Below are 26,368 nucleotides of genomic sequence, written 5' to 3'. Positions count from 1 at the left end.
GTGATGCCATTTAGCGAGATTTGTTTGTGTAGAAAGTATTTCTACATAAGTAGTAAAGTAAAGGTTGATAATTCTGATGAAAATAAAGTAAAAAATTTGATTGGAATTTGAACTTTTTGATAAATTATATCATAATATGAATGTATGGATTTGTATCCAACCACATTTGTGGTGATGCCATTTGGCGAGATTTGTTTGTGTAGAAAGTATTTCTACATAAGTAGTAAAGTAAATGTTGATAATTCTGATGAAAATTAAGTAAAATTTTGATTGGAATTTGAATTTTTTGATAAATTATATCATATATGATTTTATGGATGTTTATCCAACCACATTTGTTTTGATGCCATTTGGTGACATTGTTTGAATTTGATTGAAATTTGATCAGTCTTGACAAATTTATATTTCATATTAGATCATAGTATGATCGTATGGTTGATTTTCAAATCCATTTGTGATTTTTTTCAAAAAGACGAGAATGATTTATCAGAGAGTTATATATACATGAAGTCAGATGTTAAAAAAAAAATCTTATAAATTCACTTTATTATGATTTGATTATCAAATGGATGTTTATACAAACACATTTATGTTGTTGCCATTTGAAGAAAATGTCTTCGGGAAAAAAAAGGTGTTCTTGATTCACAATAATTGAACTTTTAGTTATTTTAATTTTTAAAGTGTTTTTGCACAATATTATGCTCCTTTAGTTTGACGATTTTGTTTTAAATAATTTTGATATATTTAATTTTATAATAAAATTATTTTATGGATGTTTATCCAAGTATATTTGTGGTATTGCCATTTGGCAAAATTGATGTCAATAGAAAAAGAGTTAAAGAAATACTTTTATGTATTTAGTTAGGTAAGAGGTGAATGGTATTATTCTCCAAAAATGACATTTATATTTTTCTTAATTTAAAACATTATTAGTGCAATTCATAAATTTTGAACTTAATGGTGGAATTTTGATTCATTGTATCATTTAATGATAGTATGCATGTTTTGCTAGCCACAATGGTGATGATTTTGATTTCAGAGTTAAAAGATACATGTATTTATCAGTTTTCTAACATCAAATTTGATCTTCCAGGTATTATTGGTTATCGTTTTCTTACGTTTAATTCAAGCATCATGAGGTATTAATCTGTGTATCAATAATGACAGAGTTTCAAAGAGGTACATATCCAAGGAATTGAGATGGGAATCAAGATATTTCGCAGGAATGTGTTTTTTGTGCTATTTTGATATTGGATAATGAATATACTTCTATGTATAACTGTGTTGAAATCATTTCATATATTTGAGGTCTTTTTCCCTGGGACTTCACGATCAATCGTGTGGTATGCGTTGAATTTGACTTGAAACTATACTCAAAGCTCAAGTGCAGTGTGGATAGGATGTGTGCATAATATCAAGACTTTTACGATCAGACTCACATGGTGAACTGCGTTATGGATTTTCAAAAGACGGCGGTGTATTGAATTTGTTAAGAATGGATATACATGTATATGTATTTCTTTGGTGATTATTTAATTGTTTCCAAAACATTTTATTGGAAAATTTCAGTAAATTTTATGTAGTTATTGTGTTTAAAATATTGATTGACTTTGATATTATTTAAATGAATTTTGTTGGATTGAATTTAAAATCAGTGATTTTATACTTTAATTCTTTTTCCCGTTCTTTGTATTTAGAGCTGCTGCGTGTCGTTGCTATGTCCAAATGGTGTGTTTGTTGTTTATTGTACTTTCATTTGAAAGTAATGAATGGATTTAGAGTAGAAATATGATTTCTTTCGTTTGAGGAACGAATAAGACAGAAATCAATTTCTACTTGGTGTGATAATGAATTACTTTTTCGGAATTACAAGGTTTTCATTCAAATACCTGGTGAATATCACGTGGTTCTTTAGAACCGGTCTCGTTTGCAAGGCTATATAAGCGGTGAATAGTGGTTTAAATACCAGTTTAGGAAGACACGTAGAGCACGATAAAGTTTAAATTTTATCATGATTTATTCAATCCAACATAAACATGTATATATACAAATATGTTATGTACACTTTACAAATAAAGCTGCTACGTGTCGTTGCTATGTCCAAATGGTGTGTTTGTTGTTTATTGTACTTTTATTTGAAAGTAATGAATGGATTTAGAGTAGAAGGCGAAAATAATACGGGTCGAATGTAAGAAACACAGTATGATTTCTCAAAATAGAATCGAAATTGGGCGAATTTAAAACGGGGCAAAATATTTCCCAAGGGTGAAAGGGCGAAAATAACCCTGTATACAGTATGTATCCTAAAGATTCTAATAAATTTTGGGCAAAATATCTGTATTTTAAAAAAAATTCTACCAAAATTATCGGTATGTTGATATCGGTGATGGAGAGGTAAGGAGCACGACAAAAAATTTGAAGCAAAGTTGCAAGTCAAAAATAGTTTTGTTTGTTTGTTAATTGTTCTACTTTGAACTATATATATAGATTACTGCATGACTTCAAAAAATGAAATGGTTTTATTTGAAGAGTATATAAATGTAACCACATTGTACTCTTACGGTATTCACTGTGGAGGTAATGATCCAGATTGATTCTAGGGGATAAAACTCAGTATAACTAATACAAGAAAGAAACTGACAAAATCCTAAGTACATGTACAACATATCCCAAATTCAAATTTGTATGGTCACAGGTCCTACCTGTTTAGAATGGAGGTATGTTCAATATAATCAAGCATTATGCCGATGGAGGGATCCTGTGTTTGCTTTAATGGAGATGTTGCTAAACATGACCTTGGTTTCTGTGTTTGCCATAAATTATACAGGATATTCCCCCCTTTTGGTTCTAAGATAATGTTCACCTTTCTGGAGTGGGGGTATACTTCCGGATAAAGTTAAAATCAGTTCACCTTTCTGGAGGGGGGGGTAAACTTCCGGATAAAGTTAGGATCAGTCCATCTGGAAGTAAATAAGTACGGTAGTTCAGTATTGTCGTGGGTCAGTTGACTTGGTGCTCCCTTGTGGGGTGACTGCGAACGTTTACTCGTTTGCAGCCATTTAACGTATGCACATACTAAAGTCAACTGATATTTCAACAAAGTACTATTAATGGGAAATGATTGTTGAATAATGGTTGACACTGATTGATAGAAAATGTTGTGCCGATGGGGACTGCATTGCTGTGTGACTGGATTTGATAAATTGGAGAAAAACTGTATTTTGTATTAAAATAATTATTGCAGATTGTGTTTGTAAACAGGGACCTTTATACTTAGTATATAGGTCCCTGATGTAAATTAGTAAAGATTAACAAAGTTACCTTCCGCGAATTACCTGGGATGCTCAATTTATTCATATTTGCTGAATTTGATTGATGATTGATTGATTTGTTGTTGATGATGAAGTGGGTCTGCCAATGTTGTGTTGATTTGTGCAAATAAATAATTATTAACTTTTGGTGATGTTGAATTTTCTCTTTAAATATATAAATAAACAGTACTAAAACAAAAATTATTTGGATTGGTTAAAAAAAATCAAACTAAGTTTTTCACCACCTGAGATGGAAGTTAGATTGGGGGTCAACAACCTTCTCCTTGCTAGGAATTAATTTTTCAGTAGATTTAGAAAAAAATAACTGACACAAATTATAATTTAATTCTACCTAAGGTAAAATCATTGATTCAACAGTGGAATCGAAGAATGCTAACACCGATTGGTCGAGTCACTATTGTTAAAACTCTAATATTACAAAAGCTGAATCATTTATTTATTTCTCTTCCTGCACTTAGCATTGACAAAATTTCCTCACTGAATAAAGATATCTTTGAATTTGTATGGAAATCCAAATGTTATAAGATTTAAAGAACAATACGTATTCAGCATAATCTGTCTGAAGGTTTAAAGATGGTAAATATGAGTTAAAAGACTGTTGAGTGCAAAATAAAAGCAAACCATGGTTTGATATATTCCTGGGAATTAATGGAAATGATGTTATAAAACAGATTTTAGATTATGGAGATGATTACATCTCTAATGTCATTATGTCAAAGAACAATCTTTTTTGGTCGGATGTTTTATGTTCTTGGAAATATGTTATAAAAAAGGTAAAACATGACGTTGACATGAAAACTAAGGCTTTTAATATTCCAATGTGGTACAACTCAAACATAAAGATAGAAAATAAGAGTATCTTCATAGAAAATTGGTATCAGATAGGTGTCAAAACTGTTGGACAGTTTCTATCTGAATATTGTATTTTTCTTTCAAATTCTGCTTTTCAAAAAAATTTTAATCTTCCTACTCTTAATGTAATGTAGTATAATAGTGTTATTAGTGCCATTGCAAAATGTTTTTAAAATATGGCAATTAAGAGAACAATATTGAACAAAAGTTGCCTGCCCTATTTACCTTTTTATTTTGAATATATTTTTTTCAAATACAAAATCGTCAAAAATTATTAACAATGTCATAAACAAAAATTGTTTGAAGCCTACAGCAATTTCAAAGTAGAATTCAGAGTTGTCCCCTCATGGAGTGAATGATATATGCACACAAGATGTTTTTCGACTGTGTTTCAAGACAACAAATGATGCTTCTGTACAATGGCTTCAATACCGACTTCTTCATAGAATTCTTCCTGTCGGATATTACTGTATCTTAAGAAAATTAATATTAAAACATCTGATTCATGTAGTTTTGCATGGAGGATACTGAAACTATTCAACATGTATTTATAACTTGTTATGACGTAGTGGATTTATGGAGAAATTTGAGTATGCATATCTATATAATAACTGCTAAAAGAATTGGTTTTAATTTCAAAAATATCATTTTGGGTGAAATGCCACTCACTAAAGATAACATAATTATAAACTTTGTTATATTATATACTAAGCAATATATTTTTACTTGCTTATTGCAATGTAAAAAGCGAAACTTTCTTGGTATAATAAATCATTTAAAAATGAAATATACCATTGAGAGGTGTGTATCTATTAATAACTATAAGCTGTCATCTTTTGATAAAAAATGGAACTCATGGAAGAAAATTTTTGAATCAAATTGACATGTTTCTTTTAATTTGAATATTAATTATTTGAATGTATTTAAAAAAAAATTTACAAGGTATATACAATGACCTTTCTTGTAAGGTCGAATATGGACTGACATGCTCATTTCACACTGATTTGGCTACGGATTTTAGGGGTTATAGAATCATAATCAAGAACACGATCGGAGATCTGGTCAACACAGAAAGCTTACTTCTCCAAGGCACCTGACGCCGCCTCTGTTTTAAGAGGTCCGTTTTGCATCTATTCATATTTTTACTGTTTGTTTAAACGTTTGAGGAACATCACTGTACTTTATCTTCACATTCTATTTAAGAATCCTATTAGAAGTGTAGATCTGTATTTCCCACGCATGATTCTGCCGTAATCCCAGCAGGCACGCAACGTTGTTTCAACGTTGAAAGGAGGTGGAATATAGGTTGCAACGTTGATCAACTATATTTCAACGTTGTTTCAACGTTGAGGTTTCAACGTTGAATTCTCAACCTTTTTTCAACGTTGAAACAACGTTGAAGCTGCAACATATTTTCAACGTTGAATGTTCGTCGATATTTCAACGTTGAAACAACGTTGAAGCTACAACATATTTTCAACGTTGAATGTTCGTCGATATTTCAACGTTGAAACAACGTTGAAGCTGCAACATATTTTCAACGTTGAATGTTCGTCGATATTTCAACGTTGAAACAACGTTGAAGCTGCAAAATATTTTCAACTTGAATGTTCGTCGATATTTCAACGTTGAAACAACGTTGAAGCTGCAACATATTTTCAACGTTGAATGCTTGTCGATATTCCACGTTGAAACAACGTTGAAGCTGCAACAAATTCTCAACGTTTGAAGTTTTTTGATATTTCAATGTTGAAACAACATTGAAGATTCAACATTGAGTATTTTCTGATATTATAAAATTGAAACAAGGTTTGAAAATGCAAAGTTGACTGTTAGTTAATTTCAACGTTCATTAATTAAACTCATATAGACCGTGCCGTATACTCTTACGCAAAATGTTATACAGAGTGAATCTAAGAAGCCTTTTTTATCAAATTGTGCTTTTGTTGTGTATATCAATTCTATAATATTTCTTTTCACAAAATATATAAAAGAAAAATTCAAATATAAACACATAACAATTTTCACACTGACAATTAACCCAGGTCAAAAAGCATTACTTAAGATCCACTCCCCAAAAACCTTCGAGATATCAGATAAGGAGTGCCTCTCGCTTAGTTGGTCAGTTTCAGTGTCAGGATAACCTTGTTATGCAATTTTCTTACTGGGCAGAGTATAGCTGCAGCTTATCTAGGTCAAAATTTGAATTTAACTGATGGACAAGAAGTGCGCGTCTCCTTGCTGTTCATATTTAATGTGTTTTCAAGCTACATACACAAGGATTAAGGCTGGAATATCAACTTCTGCTCAGTAAGTATTATTTCCTTTTCATGGATTTAAGAAATTAAGTTTATTTAGTATCTGTACATCATTTAATTCTTGTTTTATAAGTATCTTTGAAATCTACATGAAATGCACATCCTTGGTTCGTGTATTATGTGTATTGTTGATATTCATTTGGTTATGAAATATAAGTATACTAATATATTATTCAATTTAATTAATTGTAGTTCATCGTTTGGTTCAATCAACCAGTGGTGCAGGGAATTGATTGTATATATAGTCAGCCTTGATTGCATCAGATTCTTCGCCCGTGAAAATTATACAAAGGAATGCATCATTTTGTAAGTACACTATATCTATGTATGTCTATAACATTTTCTTTAGTAATAATAATTTATAAGCATACTAATACGAATTTTAATATGAAGTTAACTATTATTCTTTCTAATCATGTTAATTAAATCCAAGTACCGGAAAATATTCCTTTGTCTGATTTTTTAAATTATTCATGTATATTTATTTTTATCATTCGAAATAACGTGTTACATACATTATATCGAAAAAATTTCTTTCACATCTTTATTTCTTTTATTTATAGGCTTTTGCACTAGAGGGTGGATTCTCCTGTTCATTTCTTTCATTCGTGGGACTTAACTACAGATGTATATGCATAAAATCAAAGGATCCGCCACTTTGTGGAACTTAGTAGTGTAAGACAGACGCGTACTTTGAAGAACCTTGATGTGCTAACTGGACTCCGTTTTCACTAGGAATATAAATTTTGTCAAGCAGTGAATTTTGAGATTCAGTGATTGAATCCAAATTTGTGTTTTTTTTAAAAAATACAAACTAAAATGAATTGTCTCACAATCGTAATACTGGATTATAACTTATATAAATATTTCGCAACTTGAATAAAAAATATTATTAGAATTTGAAATGTATTTGTTTATAAAGTAAAACGTAATATGAATTCAACGTGATTTCAACGAGATATCAACGTTTGTACAACCAAAAAATTTCAACCAAATCTCAACCTAATTACAACCAATGTTCACTTTTGTTCAATGTTGATATTTGACGTTGAAACAACGTTGAAGCTTCAACGTTGCATCAACTTTCATTTGCAACCAAAAATCAACCATAAATCAACCAAAAATTCAACCCATTTTCAACGTTTATTCAACGTTGAAAATTGACGTTGAAACAACGTTATGTTTCAACGTTGCCTCAACTTTCATATGCAACCAAAATTCAACGTTGATTCAACGTTGATGTGCAACGTTGATTCAACGTTGAATCAACGTTGAAATGCCTGCTGGGATAGCTTTAAAAATGATAGATGATCAAATTGCTGAACAAATATGAGATAATCTTAGAACAATCTAAAAGGAAGTTCTCCGTCTTTTTCCATAGATTCGTTTTGCAGAAAACTGTAGATTAGTCATGATTTGATCTTGATATACCTTTTAAGTGGTAGCAAATAATCGACATGTAAAAGTCTCATTCCTATACGCGAACATAGTCTAAACATCTTATTTGACTTTTCCGCACCTGAATTCCTTTGAATTTCTCCAGATAACACAGTTGATGATGTATAAGGTTTAGCTTGCAAAGACATGTACCATAGTATGTATTTCTTGTGTCGTAATTGAGAAGTCGCAATGACAGACTAAACAAAATGTGAGAATACTTAAAAAACGGAATTGAAAACCTGAAAAAGTTTACATTGATTAGATAGCCAGTGTGGAAATATCTAAAATTTAATAAGTTAACCATTTCCAAAACACTGTATGTTTGCCTTCTCCCGACGGACTGGCTAAAATGGTCTGACACGGACATTATTTAAATTTGGGGAACGATTTGCAACACGAATTTTGTATTCTAGACAACACCAAGGGTTGAGATATTCCGGATAAAATGTACCACCTACACAATGGCACATTTCTTTACCCTGGGTCGAGAGAGGGCAAACGGACATTACAAAAGCTGGCCTTATTGATAATAATAACGTAAATAATCGTAATCACCTAACATGACCATGCATAGTATTTCATATTTTATACAAATTTCTTTGTGTTAAAACTCTGTTGTTGCATTTAATTGTTACCTTTTGCATATCTCTTGAAAATTGTCTTACTGGGTAAATAAAGTTCAAATTAAATTTTTTTTCTATATAACTTATTTCAAAGAATTAAAAGGTTATTATTTTTTGTTTGTTTGTTTGAGGCTTTGTTGTACTTTAAACTACTTAATTTACACTTCTTACAAACTTATGAAGTCATTCCTTCACTGAAGTGCATATAAAATATACAACAATGAAGTAGAAAAAAAAGAATCTTAATAAAAAGACAGAACCAGAGGAATATTTTCCATAAATATGAATTTTTATGCCTCCGTAAACGAAGTTTAGGGGGTATATAGTTTTTCTCGTGTCCTTCTGTCTGTCTGTCTGTCTCTCTGTTTGTCCACAAAAACGTTAACCTTACCCATATAACTTTTGATTTAGTGGAGCTATGATTTTCATATTTGACATGTGTATTCCTTGTGACAAGAACTTTCATTGGGTACCACAAAATTTGACCTTCTGACCTTGGAGTTTGACCAACTTTTACACAAAAATTCTAAACTTTTACTTTGGCCATATCCTCTGAACAGTAGACACCAGGATATTTATACATCATATATGCATGTGGCAAGATCTTTTATTGGATAGCACCAAGCTTGACCTTTTGACCCTGACCTTGAAGAGTTCAGTACTTTAAAAAAACTTTAACCTTAGCAATTACTTTTCAACGGTGATGGCTAGTGCTTTCAGTTACTGAAATCGTAGATTGAATGTTTTTGATCAAATTCAATACTTGATTGCAAATTAACTGGCTCGGACAAGTGTCTCAATTCATGGGATTCACCCATCCCTTTCAGGCGACCGAAATTCCTCTTTTATCATCAATTCTCGGTCGTATTTCCTGTGTCTTTTCAGCATTCATGATCAATTTTCACAAATAAAAATATCCCCGGACAAGAATCTGTTCACTATCACTGATCACAGGAAGTCTTTAACAAAATCTTTCCTTCGAAATAGAATTCCTAGCCTGAAGAATTCGAAGCGTAACCGCCTTCCAAGCCGATTTACACCTTGCCTACTTTTGACGGAAATCTACGGCGACCGGTTAGTGCAATATTTATATCTGAATATATCAAATTTAGTATATAATTGTCAATCTCAAATGTATATATATATAAGTAATAAATAACAAGTTTATAAACTCCAGTGGGAATTGAAGTGGGTCGGTATGTGATCAAATCTTCTGAGAAGGCCTTCGGCCTTCACAGGATTTGATCACGTGTCCGACCCACTTCAATTCCCATTGAAGTTTATAGACTTGTTATTTATTTCTTAAGTGAATAAACATGTTAAAGTAGTAATTCTTCAATGACAAAATCGTGGGGGAGGTAATTTATTATTAAGGAACGTCTTGTCTTTCCTCAAGGGGCTGTAATTGTGAAGTGTTGTACATTGGGAACAACAGACACATGTCATTTTATTAATCAAATCTGCTGTAAAAAGTGTTTGTATTTTTTTGTGTTTATTCATTTAAGAAATAAGTTCAAATTATTTATCATGAAAAAAGATAAATCTCACAGGAGATAAAAGACTGAGGGAAAAACGGTGAAATTGTTTTCCCTTATAATACAACACATCCTTGTTAGTTACACGTTTAATCCTCTCCCTCATTAACATATTTATGTTATATAAAAGCAGAGCAAAAGGAAGAAATACCATTGCTTTTTATCTCAAAGGTTCAGCTGCTCATAGTATATTGTTTATTGAACAAGGTTTTCATCATCATTGGGAATTGTTGAACTAAAGCTGAAATTGTGTCTACGCTATTTGGATAGGAAATTTTAAAAAATATGCAAATTCAAGTTCGCGTTCCTTACTTTATTTGGGATACTTTGTTTTGGAGAAGGTAAGACGAAGGTGTACGAGGGTTGTTCCAAAAAGTCGTAGACAGGGAAAACAGTTTAGTTTCTCTTTGCTAAATCAAATTTCTTTCCTTGTCAAAGCAAAAAGCAACATTTTATGATCAATTATTCCTTATTTTGTTCGTGCGCCGACAGACCTTATCGGCCTACATATAAATCGTTCTTATATCATTAATATGAAAGATAAATATTTAAGAATTCACAATTTTAAAGAACATTGAATATATTATGTCTATGCAAAATTTGGTTTGTGCTGGTTGCATGTTTAAGAAATTATAAATATTGTCTACGACTTTTTTTTCACAAATTTCTGAGCATTTAATTGATCTGTAACTCAAAGTTTTGCCATTTACTTAATAAATATACATATCTTTTCCTTGTGAAGAGACGTTAAAAGGTAAATAATTCATGAGTTTTAATTGATACAGTTTTAGATATAATAACATAGGAAAATATATTGTCAATATATGAAATATATAGATGTCTCCAATTGCGTCACAAGTTTCATATTCCAAACACAAAACAAAACAAATGAAATCAATCGTATATATCTTTAAGTATATGTACGCAGATGTGTATTCATTTAAAGATATGTTGTTTTTTGTGTCTGACGAGAGGATAAAATAACTCTAGAATAAGAATGGAGACAGAAGTAAATCAAAATATTAAGTGGTGATATGAATACCTTTAACAGAGATATCTATTTCTGTGCTTGAATAATCCAATTCTTATTCCTGATGAAAATTTTCTTATGTTGTGTTGTAAAAGATTTGTTAATATTTTCACGAACCACATCCAATGCAGTTTGAGTGGCGCAATCTACCATATTATTCTTTGAGTCATTATGACAGTTCTTTATAATAAACATGGGTTTTTTCCCATTTTCCCATTCTCTACTGAGGTTAGCTATTTTCGATTTTTAACACAGCGCTAAAACAGAACTGATTACATAACCTGCATATTTTTTCAATGACAGTTTGAAAATTTTGAAGGAAAGTAACACATTAAAGCTTGATAAATTCATTTTAAAAATCTTTTCCTTAAAGTTTGTTGTTAAACATTTGAAGGTTTTGAATTTCCGGTTTTGAATGAAAGATCCATATTAAAAGCCAAACGAAAAACAAACAAACAAACGGATTTTTACGTGATTTTTACGTGATTTTTAAAAAGATGAATTTAATAAGGTTCAGACCGGGAAAACAATATAACACAAAAGTAAGAAGAGCAAAGGTTGATATCTTAAAATTGAAAACCTACTCTGAAGAACTTTATATATTTGTTCTTAGCTCTATTAGTTTGAAACTGAAATCTACATAGCCTAAAATACTGCAAGAAAATTTTGTCTAGTAGCTATCGCAGTATCTGAAAGGTATTCTTTTAATTACTTCAGTTGATTTGTTTTCAAACATGTAAAAAAATCTTTTGGACAATTTTAGTCTTTAACTTCCCTTTTTACTGCCAGTGCTCCAATTTACTGAAAAGTAAGAATAAAATATTCACGGAAATGTGGCTAGTAAACTATACGCACGTGTAGACAAAGTAAACAGAAATGTTATGTGTTTCAATTTTTACCACTATACTAGAATTGTTCGGAAAGTGGACTAGCGCAATAAAATTAAAACGGCTTAAGATACATCTATAATTTTTGAACAGTTGATTGGCATCATCTCTTTATTTATATGATAAATTATACACCATTAGGTATATTCTTAAATAAAGTTTTAATGTTTTTGAAAGCAATTGATGATTTGTCCAGTCGACGCAAACTCGAATATTACGTTTTTTTTTTACCTGAGTGTAAGTAAGAAAAAACTTTTTTCATACTCAGGTATGTTAAGGTTACAACCAAAAATTCTATTTGCCTGTATGATATGACGTCATAGTAAGCTATGTGGCGTGAAGTTTTAGAGATAACAATTTCTTTAAATCGATATCAAAGATTGCTTTGAGATCGTAAATTGGATCAAAATATGCAGAGGCATAATATAAACAGAATTTTGTCCTTTCTGGGTCTCGGTAGTTATCACAGGGGTTAAATACCAAACCCGTGACGTCATAACTGTTGATCATGCAGTAGCAGAGTGAGTGTGAAACATAACGAGAATTCATGTAAACAAACACAAGAAATCGGAGTTTAAGGTCAGACGACACGTTTCTCGTATATATGTTTTGTATCTCTTAGTATTATATCAAAAACTATTAATAATAGTCATTCTCTTCTGATTTCTATATTGTTTTCAAAATGTTTTTAAATATAAGTGCACCAAAAATTGTGTTATAGGTCATTTAGAAGATTACCCATAAGGATTATATAAGAAATATGACCCTATGGAATACGGTAATGCCTTAAGGTACCTTAATTTTTTGTGAGGAAACTTGTTTAGGTACCTATACTTCAATAACAAATTCTTGGGAAAAATTATATATTTTTTAGGAACGTGTCGTCTGACCTTAAAATCATTTAGAAGGAATATCATGTGTGATTCATGTGGCAATAAAGCTTATGAATAAGGTATGCTAACATAAATCTACAGTTTCTTCGTAAAATAAAAACAGAAAGGGTGTTTACTTGCCGATCAGCCTTTCCTCTGTCGTTCGTAACAAAAATGACGCAAAAGTTCAACACTACGCCGCATACTTTGAAACTTAATTTTTGTTTCTATATAAAGTTCTTATTCTATTGTTTTTGGAAAGTGCTGCTAGATTCGTATGTCTTACGGGAATTGATGCATTTCTTTCGATGTTATGAACAAAATGTAAAAATTTTGGAAAGGTTTCCTCCGAAGGTGAAGTATAATTATTTCTGTGATAGGACAGTAGGATTCTAGCAGCACTTTTCATGGTACAGAGATGTTTTTACATAAGTATGACTACACATTGAAAATAATTATCCCCGGGGTAGTCTTGAACTTTTCACTTTTTCATTAAGGCATTTTTTTTCTAATTATAAAGGTCACGTGGTGACGTCATGGTGTAGTGCCTCTTGTAGTATATGTCTCATTGACGTCTATAGAATGCATAATGATAGTAAAAGTTTTATCCATGACTGTTCCGATTTATTAGTATTACATGTAATAAAGAAAAAGTGTTAATCCGCCGAATTCTCATCCATGTGCTGCCTTAACATACCCGCGTATGAGCTTTTGTCTTTCGAAAATGCCATTAATTCACTCAAGTGGTAATACACAAATGCTCCATGAAATGTGCACTTTTTCTGTAAGTTCTTTGGATTTTTGTCGTTAATTTCATATGAAATGTCCAACCAATTAAGGTTGAAATGACGTCAGAAAGGCGGTCGGATTTTTCCCTAACATTCTTTGAAGTTTCACTCCTAAAGGCTGACATAGACCTTGGAAATATTTAAATGGGTAAGGAAAAATAAAATGCAAAGTACTTTAAAATACCGAAAAAATATTAGAGAGGTGTAAAGTTAATGTCGATTTGTATTCAAAGTTTGTCATGTCGAAAAGTGACATTGATCATGTGTGAAAGATGTTGAACTCCGACAAGCAAATATGCTGTTATAATCAAGTAAGATTCTTTTACTATACATAGTTCTATTTACGGTATTATATGCATTGAAATCGGCTGTTTATGACATTGGAAGATTCTTTAAACAAGACGGGTTTGAATCTTTATTTAAGTCCAAGGAATCTCATCAGAGGTAAAGAATGCCGACATTGAGAAACAATGACGCCATGAAACTAAATCGCGAGAGCTCCGGGTGATCTTATTATGTCCTTTCATTTTCTTATGATAATTTGGTAAAAATTCAAGCTATCAAGCTTAAATTTTTCAACATTTCTTTAATTTTTTTGTGTTTTATGTTCCCTAATACTTTTGTAAGCCTTAGTTTTATAGTATTATTTTAAACGTGTCAGTCCACGAACTTTCCGAACAACCCTCGGATAATGTCTGTAGAAATGTTCCTCCTTTGTTGTACTCTCGATTAATATTTAAACAATAAAATGCTTTCGGGTTGTTAGTACGGGAATGAATGTCGCAGCTGTTGCAGAAAAAAATACATAAACCGCGTAAGCGGGTTTTGTGATTTTTTTCTGCAATAGCTGCGACATTCATCCCCTTCTGACAACCAGAGAAAGACATTTTATTGTTTATATTTATATCTGTTTAAATAATCATTTAAAGTAGGATTAAAAAGATTAGTTACATGTATTGCACTAATGACGCGAACGACTTTGTACGTTTCATTGATGGAACAGTCGCTGATAAGACATCTGTACAGGTGACATGCCTAGTGTAGTTCATGCACTGATTAACGCAATGGGTTTACTTCAGAAATAAAAGAGGAAATATTCAGTGGATGTAAATATACAATTGTAAGGTGGATTCCCTTACCAAAAACACATGTGATCGCGGGATTGATATGTGAAAAATATTATTGTCCATTTCAATGCCTCAGAGATAATGTTGCTCGTTTTTCTTTTTTCGAAGCGCTGGTACTCTGAACTTTGTACGGAAAAAGTGATCAAAGAAAAAATGGAATTACAAGTAAGAATGCTGATTTAAAGTAAACATGTAAAAATAAGGGCTCGATAGATATTGATAAATTATTGGGCTTAGCAAAGTTTGTCGGTAATTCATATCAATAGGGTAGCTATATTTAATGTATTATGAGAATCTAGCTATCGAGTTCTTTTATCAAATATTGTTATTTTACTAAGTAATTTTGCTGATTAATAAAGCTAACTGTTAAGTTTGTCGGTAATTCATATCAAATATGGTAGCTATATATGATACATTATTAGAATCTAGCTATCGAGTTCTTTTATCAAATATTGTTATTTTACTAAGTAATTTTGCTGATTAATAAAGCTATCTGATTCCAGTTCCCTTTGAATTGCCATTATTAAATAGAAAAGAATTGAACAGCAAACTTTTATATATTATGGAGTGTTTGAGAATTTAACATGAGGTGTTATCAACTACAGTGGTGTATTGTACATGATTAATTTACAGAACTGTAATTTGATGCATCCATTATTCAAATCACACAATTAAATGAACTATTCATGTCAATGTTTTTAGCCCTAGAACGAGAAAACTTTCAATCGGATGCTGTTGATGGAGGATAAACAGTTAACCGAGACAGAAGCATCGAACACTGGGACAATGATTCACGTACAGTGGTATGATGTAAATATACAATTGTAAGAAGGATTCCCTTACCAAAAAGACCAATGATTATACAATTATACACGTAGAAGAAGATAAGACAGAGTACACGTTCGTGGATTTCTCTCAGAAAGCGCCATCTATTCAGAAACCACAAAATGATGACTAGTAAAAATCTGTTACATTGTCTTCTAGTGAAGGTTTGTAATCCAACAGACGGTTATTAATTAGATTGTTTGAAAGTGCTTTTGTCATTGTCCTAGTAACGTTCAGCATTTTAGATTTATTTTTCATACAAAGTGCTATTTCAATTAAACTTTTTGTACATTCATATTCATAATAAATGTTTTTTAATGTCTATTAAATTTTTGATTATAAAATAAAGTTGTCCAGCTACGAATTTCTTTGTATTGAAAATAACGGAATTTTTAAGATTTAAGATTGCAATATATATCTTACATTTTGTAAGGAATATTTATGTCAATACCGTACAAAATGTGCTAAATGTTCTTTACGTTCAATGTGCTAAAAGTATCCGAACACTACTGCTATACCTTAATCAACTTTTTGTTTAAACATATTCATTGTCAAATAATGAATATATAATGTAAATCACTTAGTGCCTATTATTTAACTTAAATCTGAAAAAAAGATATTTATCTTCATGAACTATCAAGCTTCTTGAAATAAAAATTTCGGATGCCGCAATGCCACGATAATCAGTAATATTATTTAGCCTAAAAATATCAATGTATTATCAATGAATGATATGATAATTTACTAATTATTAACATTAAATTAACATTTAACGTCATACTTTTTTGGCATCGTTTAAGTTGTTTAAATTATTTCTCATTTGAATATCGTTTGAACATTTTTTTTTACAACATACATGTATATTATTCTCCTTTCCAACTTTGCTAGATTTCAGTCATTTGTGCCTTTTTTTATATTCTTGAATGATAATTGTACGTGTACTGTGAGACTTTTTTATTTATCATTTTGGAATGTTAATCTGTTTCTAGTTGTTGTGAGTGTTTATTTACTGATGCTTATATTGATTCCTGTTTTGAAACATTTTTAAAATAGAATAGGATCTTTGTGTGGAGATTGAAACGCTTCTTATCCTATTACAAACAGCTATAAAATATATGTGGAATATGTACTTGTATACTGCGAAAATGTTGATGAGATATAAATTTAAATGTTAACAATGAATGAATAGATCTTACATATTTAAAAATAATTTTTGAGTGATATGTATTTGAAGCTATGGAGAAGGTCGACGAATGCATCAAATATACTTTTCAAGCATAAGCTTATATAAATGGTAAATAGCCTTGATTGAATCAATACATGTGTATATATGTTTAAAATAGAATGGGATAGGATAAGGGATGAAAATGTGAAAGTCAATTTGCGAATATTAAAGATATATAAAACTTGTTAAACATAAGAGGTCCTGTGGGTAAGAGGTGTTTACGCGAAATCGTAACGAATGTGTATGGACAGCTAGACAGGAAGAGGTACGGGCGGACACACTTATCACTAAATATCACAAAATATACCCTGATTTTCAAGTTACCAGATATGTTGATGATAGAAGGATATCAACAATATTATTTTATTTAATCATTTCACACTATGGTCAAAAATGAGATTGCTTAAATAAATCTATTATTACTTAGGTATTTATATGAATGTGTCGTACTGAATTGTCTACTGACTTTGTTGTCTCATGTCAAAGATTACACAGAAGATGTGACCGGTCACCACGAATCCTTACTTCTCCATGGCACCTGACCCCTCCTCTGTTTTAAGAGGTCGGTGTTGCCTCTGCTCATATTCTAATATCATGTGTCTTGTTATGTTTAGAAAGGTAGCTTATTTAATCAATCTTCATTTAAGAATCATATGTAGTGTTGATTTACATTTCTAAACATTACCCGGTGTAATAGTGTGAAAATGCAAACAATGATCACATTGCTTAATATAAGAAAAATTCGCAAAAATTTTGTCAAAATTCAAAACAGGAGTTCTCCCTCTTGCTCCATAGATTTGTTTTAAGAAGATTAATCTGTCAACTGGAAAATAATTAACATAGGGAAGTCATTTTTCAATATGCGAGCATATATATTCCTGGCAATAAAACCGTCTTTTTTGTTATTTTGATTAACAGCAATAAATTTCAAATTGTTACCTAGTCTTACATAACACGCTGATGTCTTAAGATTCCAAACTAACTTTTACATAGATTAGACAAAGAATTCGAAAGTTAAGATAATAATTGGGAAAATCATCGAGAGTTTTTATGAAATATTTTTGCTAAAAAATAGAGTTCATAAGATCCTTTCACATTTTACTTTTGTCGTCTCGTTAAGCAATAACCACTAAATGTAAATTCAATTTTTATGAGCAAAAATGAAATTTTTGAGTGTTTTGTTTGATACCGATCATTGTTAAGGGTAAAGGGCTGTAATTGTGAAAGGGAGAACGTTTGGGACTATAGATATGTGCTATTTGTTTCATTAAATCGCATCTTAAAAGTGTTTGTATATTTTTTTTAACCTGATTTGAGAAAAAAAGTTCAACTTATTGATAAAGAAGAAAGATAAATACTACAGAAGATGAAGGACTGAGGAATGAACTATAAAATAATTTACTGTGTCTCTATATAGTACTACACATCATTGTCAGTAACATGTTTAATTTTCTTCCTCATGAACATATGTATCTTGTATAAAGCAGAACAGAAGGAAGGAATATAATCATTTTTTATCAAAAGGTTCAGTTGTTCATTGTTGTATATTGTTTATGGAACAAGGTTTTCATTGAAATTGAGAAGTGTGGATTGTGCCTACGTCATTAGGCTAAGAAAGTGAAAAATGTGCAAACTCAAGCTTCTTTGCATCATTTTATTTAGAATATTTTGTTCTGTTGAAGGTAAGACAAGTAAGACAAGAAGGTCAGACGTAATCGGTCTGACACTCCAAGTTAGAGGCATATACATAATTTATAGTAGCTTCTTCTCGATCGTGAAGGGAAAACAAGATATAGAATAGTTGTCACGGTTTTGTATGGAATAGTAATTGAAATAATAACAAAAAATATAAATGCAATATGATTAATTGAATGAAAATGGTTTAACGTCCCTCTGAAGAATTTTTCACACATATGGCGACGCCACCACTTGTCGATTGAGGGCTACCAATTCTGTCCTGTCCTAGGCACGCATGGCTGTTGAGCAATGAGAGATCTTTTTCGTGCCAGCACCTACTGCGATACGGGACCTTGGATTATATGGTCTCATCCGAAGGACCGCTCTCCACTACCCACAGTGGGATTCGAACCCGCGAAGTAAGAATTGACTCCTTACTTCTCGACTCTAGAGCAGACGCTCTAACCACTGCGCCAAGCGGGTGACTCCACACCCTTGAGAGGAAATTCAAAAAAAAATAAAGTCTCCATTTCATCATAATCCATTTAAGGATATACGATCCTCAGCCAGGAAGGATAACTCTTTAATTTATGATTTAATTCAAAATGTCTTAAAATAAAGCTTGAAAATGAAATTTTTTCATGCAACAATTTTCATTTTATGCCTCTACGCATGATTCAATGTTCTTTAAAGTTTTAACAATCGGTAGTAAAAAAGTTGACATTTGTACCTCATAAAATTAAGTTAAACTTGCATATTTAAAGAAAATCAAATTTCTTTTAATTTAGCCTTAGTTACCAATGTTTATAAGCATGATTTGAAATTAGAAGTGATTTACGGTGTTTTCTTTGAAAGGAAACACTTCATACACTATGCGTTATGAAACGATGGAAGTAAGTAGGAGAAAGTAAAGTACCAAATAAGTGTAAAATTCATGCACTTTTCTTTAAAAGCCTGGATACCTATGATTTTTATTACTAAAATGTATTTCTTGATCAATTATTAATTAAATAATATGCCGTAGGTAGTTCAAATTGCAGTTCTTGAAAAATTATTTGAGTTTTACTAATTTTCCCTATATAATATGATTAAATTTAAAGATGAAGTTTAAAGAAACACCGTGGGTAAATACATTTTAATTTGAGAATTTAGAGACATCTTTGTTAGCATTTTCAATTACTCAATGCCTGATTTTCAGAACCTGAGGATCGGATAACCTTAATCATTGTCAAAAAAATATACATAAACAACTTTTGTAAAATTAACAGTGATCTCATTTTTTTTATCATGATACTTTTTCTAATACTTGACATTTATTTCTTAAGAATTGCTCTCGTTGTATCATTTCATTTGTTTTAACCCCTTCACTTCCGTACCGGTCAAATTGACAGGTGGCGCGTTAAAACACGACTTCGCGAAAATAAGATCTCCGTATCTATTTTGTGGTAGCATGAAGGTATATAAGCTATATATCATCTTTTTGGAAATTTTCTCTACTTTTAAAATATCTTAAAAGATTATATCTTGATTGCCGGTATTTAATCGATTTTACGTTGTAAAGACAAACGAGACTTTTTGAAAATGGCGTAATTTTCCAAAGCGATTGCCGATTTTCCAGACGATTGACAATTTTTTTCCTGATTAACTTTATAAGAAAGCATGGTATATTCTTAAAGCATATTTTCTCTACTTTTAAAATATGTAAAAATTATTGTTATTACTTTAAGGTATATTTTAAAAACAAGAATTTTCTTGCACCAATGTGTTTTTTCTCGATTTTATTCGTAATATTTAAACAAAGCTCAGTTTTACGTTTATTTCTGAGTTGAAATAGGGAAAACAAAATAAAGCTGGTAAAAGTAAAGAAAATTTCCTTTCCAACAAGCCCTTATAGGCCTTCTTACGCTCAGTATTTTCTTAATTACGATAATTTGAATTTGTGACCGCATAGTTTTTATGGAAAAATCGGTCAATATTTACATGTAACGTCAAGGTCGATATTGTTGCGTCTTACTCGAAACAACAAATTCTTTTATAAGATTTTTTGACCATTTAAATATATTTTTTACTGAAATAAATGCATAATACAAAAAAAAATAGATTTCCAAAAACAAATTATACTTTCGTTCTGCCTTTTGTGTTCAGTGAATATTGATTTATTCATCTACATGTAGGCCCTAATGATGTATTTTTCATGAAGTGATATACAATATTGATAAAAATTGTAGATTTCCGAAACATCGATCTTTACTAAAAAAAATCAAAGTACTCAGAAGTACAGAGAGCCGGGCTCATTTACAGAGTAGAATGGATTTCTTACATGAATCACGTTTATATTCTGATGAAAAAATTATTTTAAAACTATCAATATAAACGGTAAGACACTGACAGTGAGTTTTTCAATCCTAATACCACGGTCCGATTTTGTCAGAATCAAAATTAATCTGGTACCGCAGCTGAATGTAAACAAACAGGCCAGTCTGGTTCCCTCTCCTGCTTTACTTCGTATGTGTAGAGAACTACGGTAACACTGATTATCAAAAATCCTTACGCTAATGAACTATGTTCTTTGACTTATGAAGTTTTCAAAGTCATTACTACTAATGTTTATTTTATATAGATAAAACTTAGTTTTATTATTGTTGCTTTATTTAGCGTTTGTATCTTCTCAAAAGCGGTTGAGAGTAAGAACTATATTTTTGCACGTAACTTTAAAATGGCGACTATGGGGTCAACATCCTGCCTTGAACAGGATCACATAAGCCGGCAATTGCTCTTTGAGCAATAAGCCCGGCTAAAAATCAATCAGATTTTTAATATTGTTGTATCTTGTTATACTGTATACTTATTAATTTGCAATTTAATTAGATCTATATTTTAACAATACAAAAAGTCGTATTTATAAATAAATACGACTCATCACTGTATGAGTTGATACGAATTGAAACAAGCAAATTCCAAGAATTGTGGTCCCCCGCTTTCGGTGTCTTTGTTGGTGAGATGTTATTTTTTATGACATATTGTGTCTAATATGAACATCCTATCATATGTCATTTCTAAAATTATCATTGAAATTGATTTTTTTGAAGGATGAAAACCCTTATCCTGACCGTTAAAAAGTTATGGCCAAAGTTCACGTTTTTTAAAAGTAGGTCAACTCCAAGGTCAAGATCAAAGGGTCAAAGTTGTTGATGAAACTTAAGGTTTTCTAACAAGGATTACATATGTAAAGCATGAAAGCCCTAGCCCTTACTGTTCAAAAGTTGTGGTCAAGGTTAAAGTTTTAACATAAGTACGTAAATCTTTAAGGTCAAGGTCAAAAGGTCAAAGTTGTTGATATCCAATGAAAGGACTTGTCACAAAGAACACATATGTGAAATATAAAAGTCCTAGTATCTACCGATCAAAAGTTGTGACCAAAGTTAGTTTTTTTTTTAAGTAGTTAAAACTCCAAAGTCAAGGTCAAATGGTAAAAGTTGTTGGTATCCAATGAAAGGTCTTCTCAAAAAGATTACATATGTGAAGTACGAAAGCCCTAGCCCTCACCGTTCAAAAGTTATGGTCAAGGTTAAAGTTTTTCCATAAGTATGTAAATCTCTAAGGTCAAGGTCAAAAGGTCAAGGTTGTTGGTATCCAATGAAATGTCTTGCAACAAAGAATACATATGTGAAATATAAAAGTCCTAGTATCTACTGTTTAAAAGTTGTGACCAAGGTTCAAGTTTTTAAAAAATAGATGAAAATCCAAGGTCAAGGTCAAAGGGTAAAGGTTCTTGGTATCCAATAAAAGATCTTTTCATCAGGATTATAAATGTGAAGTATGAAAGCCGTAGAACTTATTGTTCAAAAGTTATAGCCAAGGTTAAAGTTTTTTCATAGATACGGAAATCTCCAAGGTCAAGGTCAAAAGGTCAAGGATGTTGGTATCCAATGAAAGGTCTTTCCACAAACAATATATTTGTGAAATATGAAAGTCGTAGTACCTTCAATTCAAAAGTTATGGCCAAAGTAAAAGTTTGAAATTTCTGTGTAAAAGTGGGTCAAACTCCAAGGTCAAGTTCAAAAGGACAAATTTGGTGGTACCCAAAGAAAGGTCTTGTCACAAGGAATACACATGTGAAATATGAAAGTCATAGCTTTACTAAATCAAAAGTTATGGGCAAGGTTAAAGTTTTTGTGACGGACAGACTGACAGACTGACAGATGGACAGACTGACGGACAGACGAATGAGATTTAATGTCCCCTCACTTTCGCAAAAGCGGGGGACAATAAACACGGGTTTCCGCTGTGATAGCTGTAAACAAAAACATGATCCGAAATCTGAACGTCAATTTTCATGATTATTTCACGACGAAGATCCTCACGTCAATGAATCAAATGATACGGACATGCCTTTGGTATTAGCAGGTGAGAATTCGTGTATATTGACTGAAAAGTTTAACATGTTTAAGATTAAAACGCATTAGTTCACGTTCAAAAGAAAACTAAATGTACACATGTACTAGATCTTTATGTTTCAGTGTGCGTGTTTCGTATCGTTCAGCCAATTTTGCATTGTTTTTGAACTTTGATGCTTTTGACAATCTCTCGTAAGTTAAAAGTAAAATCAAAGTTGTCATAATAATGGATAGTTGTTTTCAGTATCAATGTACCAGTGTGTACATGTACAACTTTCACATTGAAATTTTAGGGTGCTTTCACCATATGCAACAATACTTTCTTCTGTGAATACCCACACAATACCTTTCTAAGCCCACCATGAACCACGAAGGTCAATTAATATGCAAGGACACCAATGAACAGGTAAATTTTTGTTTTGGTATTGAAAATTTCTGTATTTCTAAAATTTCAAAAAATAAAGTCACATGACATCGCATTCATACAAGTTTATAAACATTTGATTTATATTTTGAAAAATAAGTGTTTTAAACACATAATACTTATGATGCTTGATTTTTCTTACAGACACATTATTTAAACATGTAATATCTATCTGAATGAATGCCGAGATATGGAACAAGCTGTTTTTATAGACTGCTGTTGTATTTCCAATCTGCAAAAAGTATGTGGTTAGCATTTACATTTTCTCAATTTTTCAGACACTTTCCAATTATGGTACATCATATACATGGGTGGTCAAACTCACTGGATGGTTTATCAACACTCCCATGCTCACGAACAGCCTTGCCCCAGGAATTTTGCCCTGAAGTAACATTGCAGTCTATTGTCTCCTTTTTTTTACAACCCTGGCAGCCATGCAGGTATGAAATCTATGAAAGCCATGAAGGGACATAGAATTTTTAAAATTTATAAAAGTAAACCGAGTTCTTGATTTATACAATCCGTTCTCTCGGATTGACAATCTGTTATAACATATTGCCATTTCATTCTCACAGATTATCAATTCGTTCCCTCAAATTACACAATCCGTTATCTCAGATTGTATAATTCATTCTCTTAGTTTATTATGATTCATTCCCTCGGAATGTAAACCCTTCCCATGATTTCGTTTAAATTATTTATCTGTACATATTGGATATGGTAATACATGTTTAAAAAATAGAATATTGTAGTATTTTACATCCTAACTTTTATTACATATTACGGTCCAAAATGAGAAAAATACATGAACATTTTCAAATCCATGTGCTAGTACTGATATTTGTACAACAAAAATTCTTAGAGGTTTTTGTGTTACTTGTATATTAGAATAATTGAAAGTCCTAGATAGTAAAAGTGAATATGGGTCCTGTGTAATCATAATATTTCTAAAATAAATATAGGTTGAATTAGTTATTAAAGTGGTTGCAAACGACCGGTTGCTGAAACAAAATAAATAGAACGCACTTATTGATTAAAATGGTTGGATGTATCTGTACATATATGTAATGAAATTCAAGAGAACAGATTTCCAAAATCATAAGACTGACGTTGTAACAAATCGAGATGATGAATTATCAATCTGTGAAAACAAATTACCGGTATGTAATTCGAGATCTCAAATTAGTAATCCTTAAGATCGGATTGTGTTATTCGAGATCTCATATTATAAATCGAGGGAACAATTTAGTAATACGTGGGATTGGATTGTCTAATTTGATTCGATATCATTTTTTACTTTTTTGAAAAATTTACGTGTCCCTTCCTGGCTTTCGTAGCAATCTAATGCCAAATTTTTTTTATATGTTGCGATAGCGTAAACAGAGGTCTGGCTTTAGTCAGATTGCCATATATGCTATTTGTTTTACTTCAGTAATTTTACCATGATGGTTTACTACAAGGTTGTTGAATTATCAGTCCTGATACATTGACTTAACAATATCATTTAACTACTTGGATCACATTATAAATACAATTTTAATTTTAGAGGGAAAATCAAATAAGTGTAGTAATTTTAGCATTCTTAATTTTATTTATAAATATAAATTTATATACACAATGACATGTATCTGTTTCAAAATACTTAAATCTTTTACAGGATAGAAGCTGATCACTTGTACTTGACAGCAAATAATAATGGACGAGTCAAAGAATTTCATCCAGTCTTACAGAGAAATGACAGTTGATAAAAGAATGGTGGACACAAAGTAAAAGTGCCCTTCAACATTTTGTTGAAGATTTCAGTCTGATTTGGAATTCATCTTGCAATATTTCTGGATTTGTGTATTTGGATATAAGAGTCAAATTTTCAACTTATTGACTAAACAGTTTTAAATATTGCCAATGCTATCTATTATTATTATTTCCCTTCAAGATAACATGTCAAGTCTTTATTGTACCCCTTAAGCTCTGTTATACCAGAAAAATCTTGTAATGAAATCATTTAGTTTTTTTTTCTTGTTTGATTAAATCCATGAAAATAAAGATTATTTTTAATGGCATCAAGAGAATGGATTTCTTGTTAAACAAAAAGATAGTATGCATGTTTTGCTAGGGCTTTGTAAGAAGCAGACCAGAATTCTTTGCTTGCAAATTTTGTCGTTCGCCATTTTTATTACGTCAACTATTAGATGATTTATCCATGTTTGAAGCATTTCAAAATTGATATTTACTTACAGTTTAAAGCAGAATTCTGTACTGATATGACTTTGACCCCCTGAAGAACAAGAGTGTCAAGGTCAATTTTTAATACAAAAATGTTCTTTCACCTTTATGGCCCATATCTTACAAACAATATGATGAAATATACAAAAAGTGTCTAGAATGTGTCCAGAATGTGAAATAACAAACATGTATATAGCCAAAAAAAAACTTTGAAATGATGTTGCTTAGCAACCACTTAAAGGTCATTAAACAGATATTTGAACTAAAATGATGCATGGATATTGCAGTTCTGATCCCTTCTTGAGAATATATTAAGAATTTTCCATTTCAGCATCCATTGTGTAAATTAAATTATGGCAAGAATATTGAAAAGTGTTGAAAAAAATTGATGGAACTTTTGCACTTATTTGACCTTTGACCTCCTAAAAATAGTTCTAATGAGGTCAAACTTTAAGACAATTGATCTGTTGTATGTCCCTTGTAATTTTATGACCTCACATCTAACTTTTATATGTGTTTGGATGCATAAATGTGTCTAGGATAGTAAAAAATGAAAATTTCTGCCCGAAAATTAAAGAATTCTGCGTTGCTTAGCAACCCCTTTTAAGTAGTTATATGCAGAATTGAAAAAAAAGTTTATGTGTTTCATGTAGTACAGTATAATGCTCTTTTGTTGGTATATCCCAAATTTCCTATTTCAACATGCATCATACTTAATATTTAGCTTAAAGATGAAAAAGTATCAAAAAATCCCATAAAATTTTGCACTTAATTGACCTTTGACCTCAATTTT

General features: G+C 31.1%; 1 protein-coding gene and 1 long non-coding RNA gene across 3 annotated transcripts in view; both read left to right on the top strand.

Moving 5' to 3' along the window:
- The first annotated feature begins 10,244 nt into the window (after positions 1-10,244).
- On the top strand, positions 10,245-17,228 carry LOC134257339 (uncharacterized). The gene is made up of 3 exons (XR_009989904.1): positions 10,245-10,441; positions 14,913-14,969; positions 15,507-17,228. It is a non-coding gene; the product is annotated as an uncharacterized LOC134257339 (long non-coding RNA).
- Positions 17,229-18,370: 1,142 nt separating this feature from the next.
- LOC134257340 (uncharacterized) overlaps positions 18,371-26,368 on the top strand; it is a 50,416-nt gene continuing 42,418 nt past the window's right edge. For both annotated transcript variants that reach the window (XM_062739967.1, XM_062739966.1), the window contains exon 1: positions 18,371-18,536. In XM_062739967.1, coding sequence (XP_062595951.1) covers positions 18,479-18,536 — 58 coding nt within the window. In that variant the 5' untranslated portion in view covers positions 18,371-18,478. The remainder of the gene's footprint in view (positions 18,537-26,368) is intronic.

The sequence above is a fragment of the Saccostrea cucullata genome, unplaced genomic scaffold (assembly GCF_032062105.1).
Source record: "Saccostrea cucullata isolate Sc308-1 unplaced genomic scaffold, CSIRO_AGI_Scuc_v1 ctg872, whole genome shotgun sequence".
NCBI classification, from domain to species: Eukaryota; Metazoa; Mollusca; class Bivalvia; order Ostreida; family Ostreidae; genus Saccostrea; species Saccostrea cuccullata.
The sequence above is the reverse complement of the archived record's forward strand: the minus strand, read 5'-3'. Positions and strand labels throughout refer to the sequence as shown.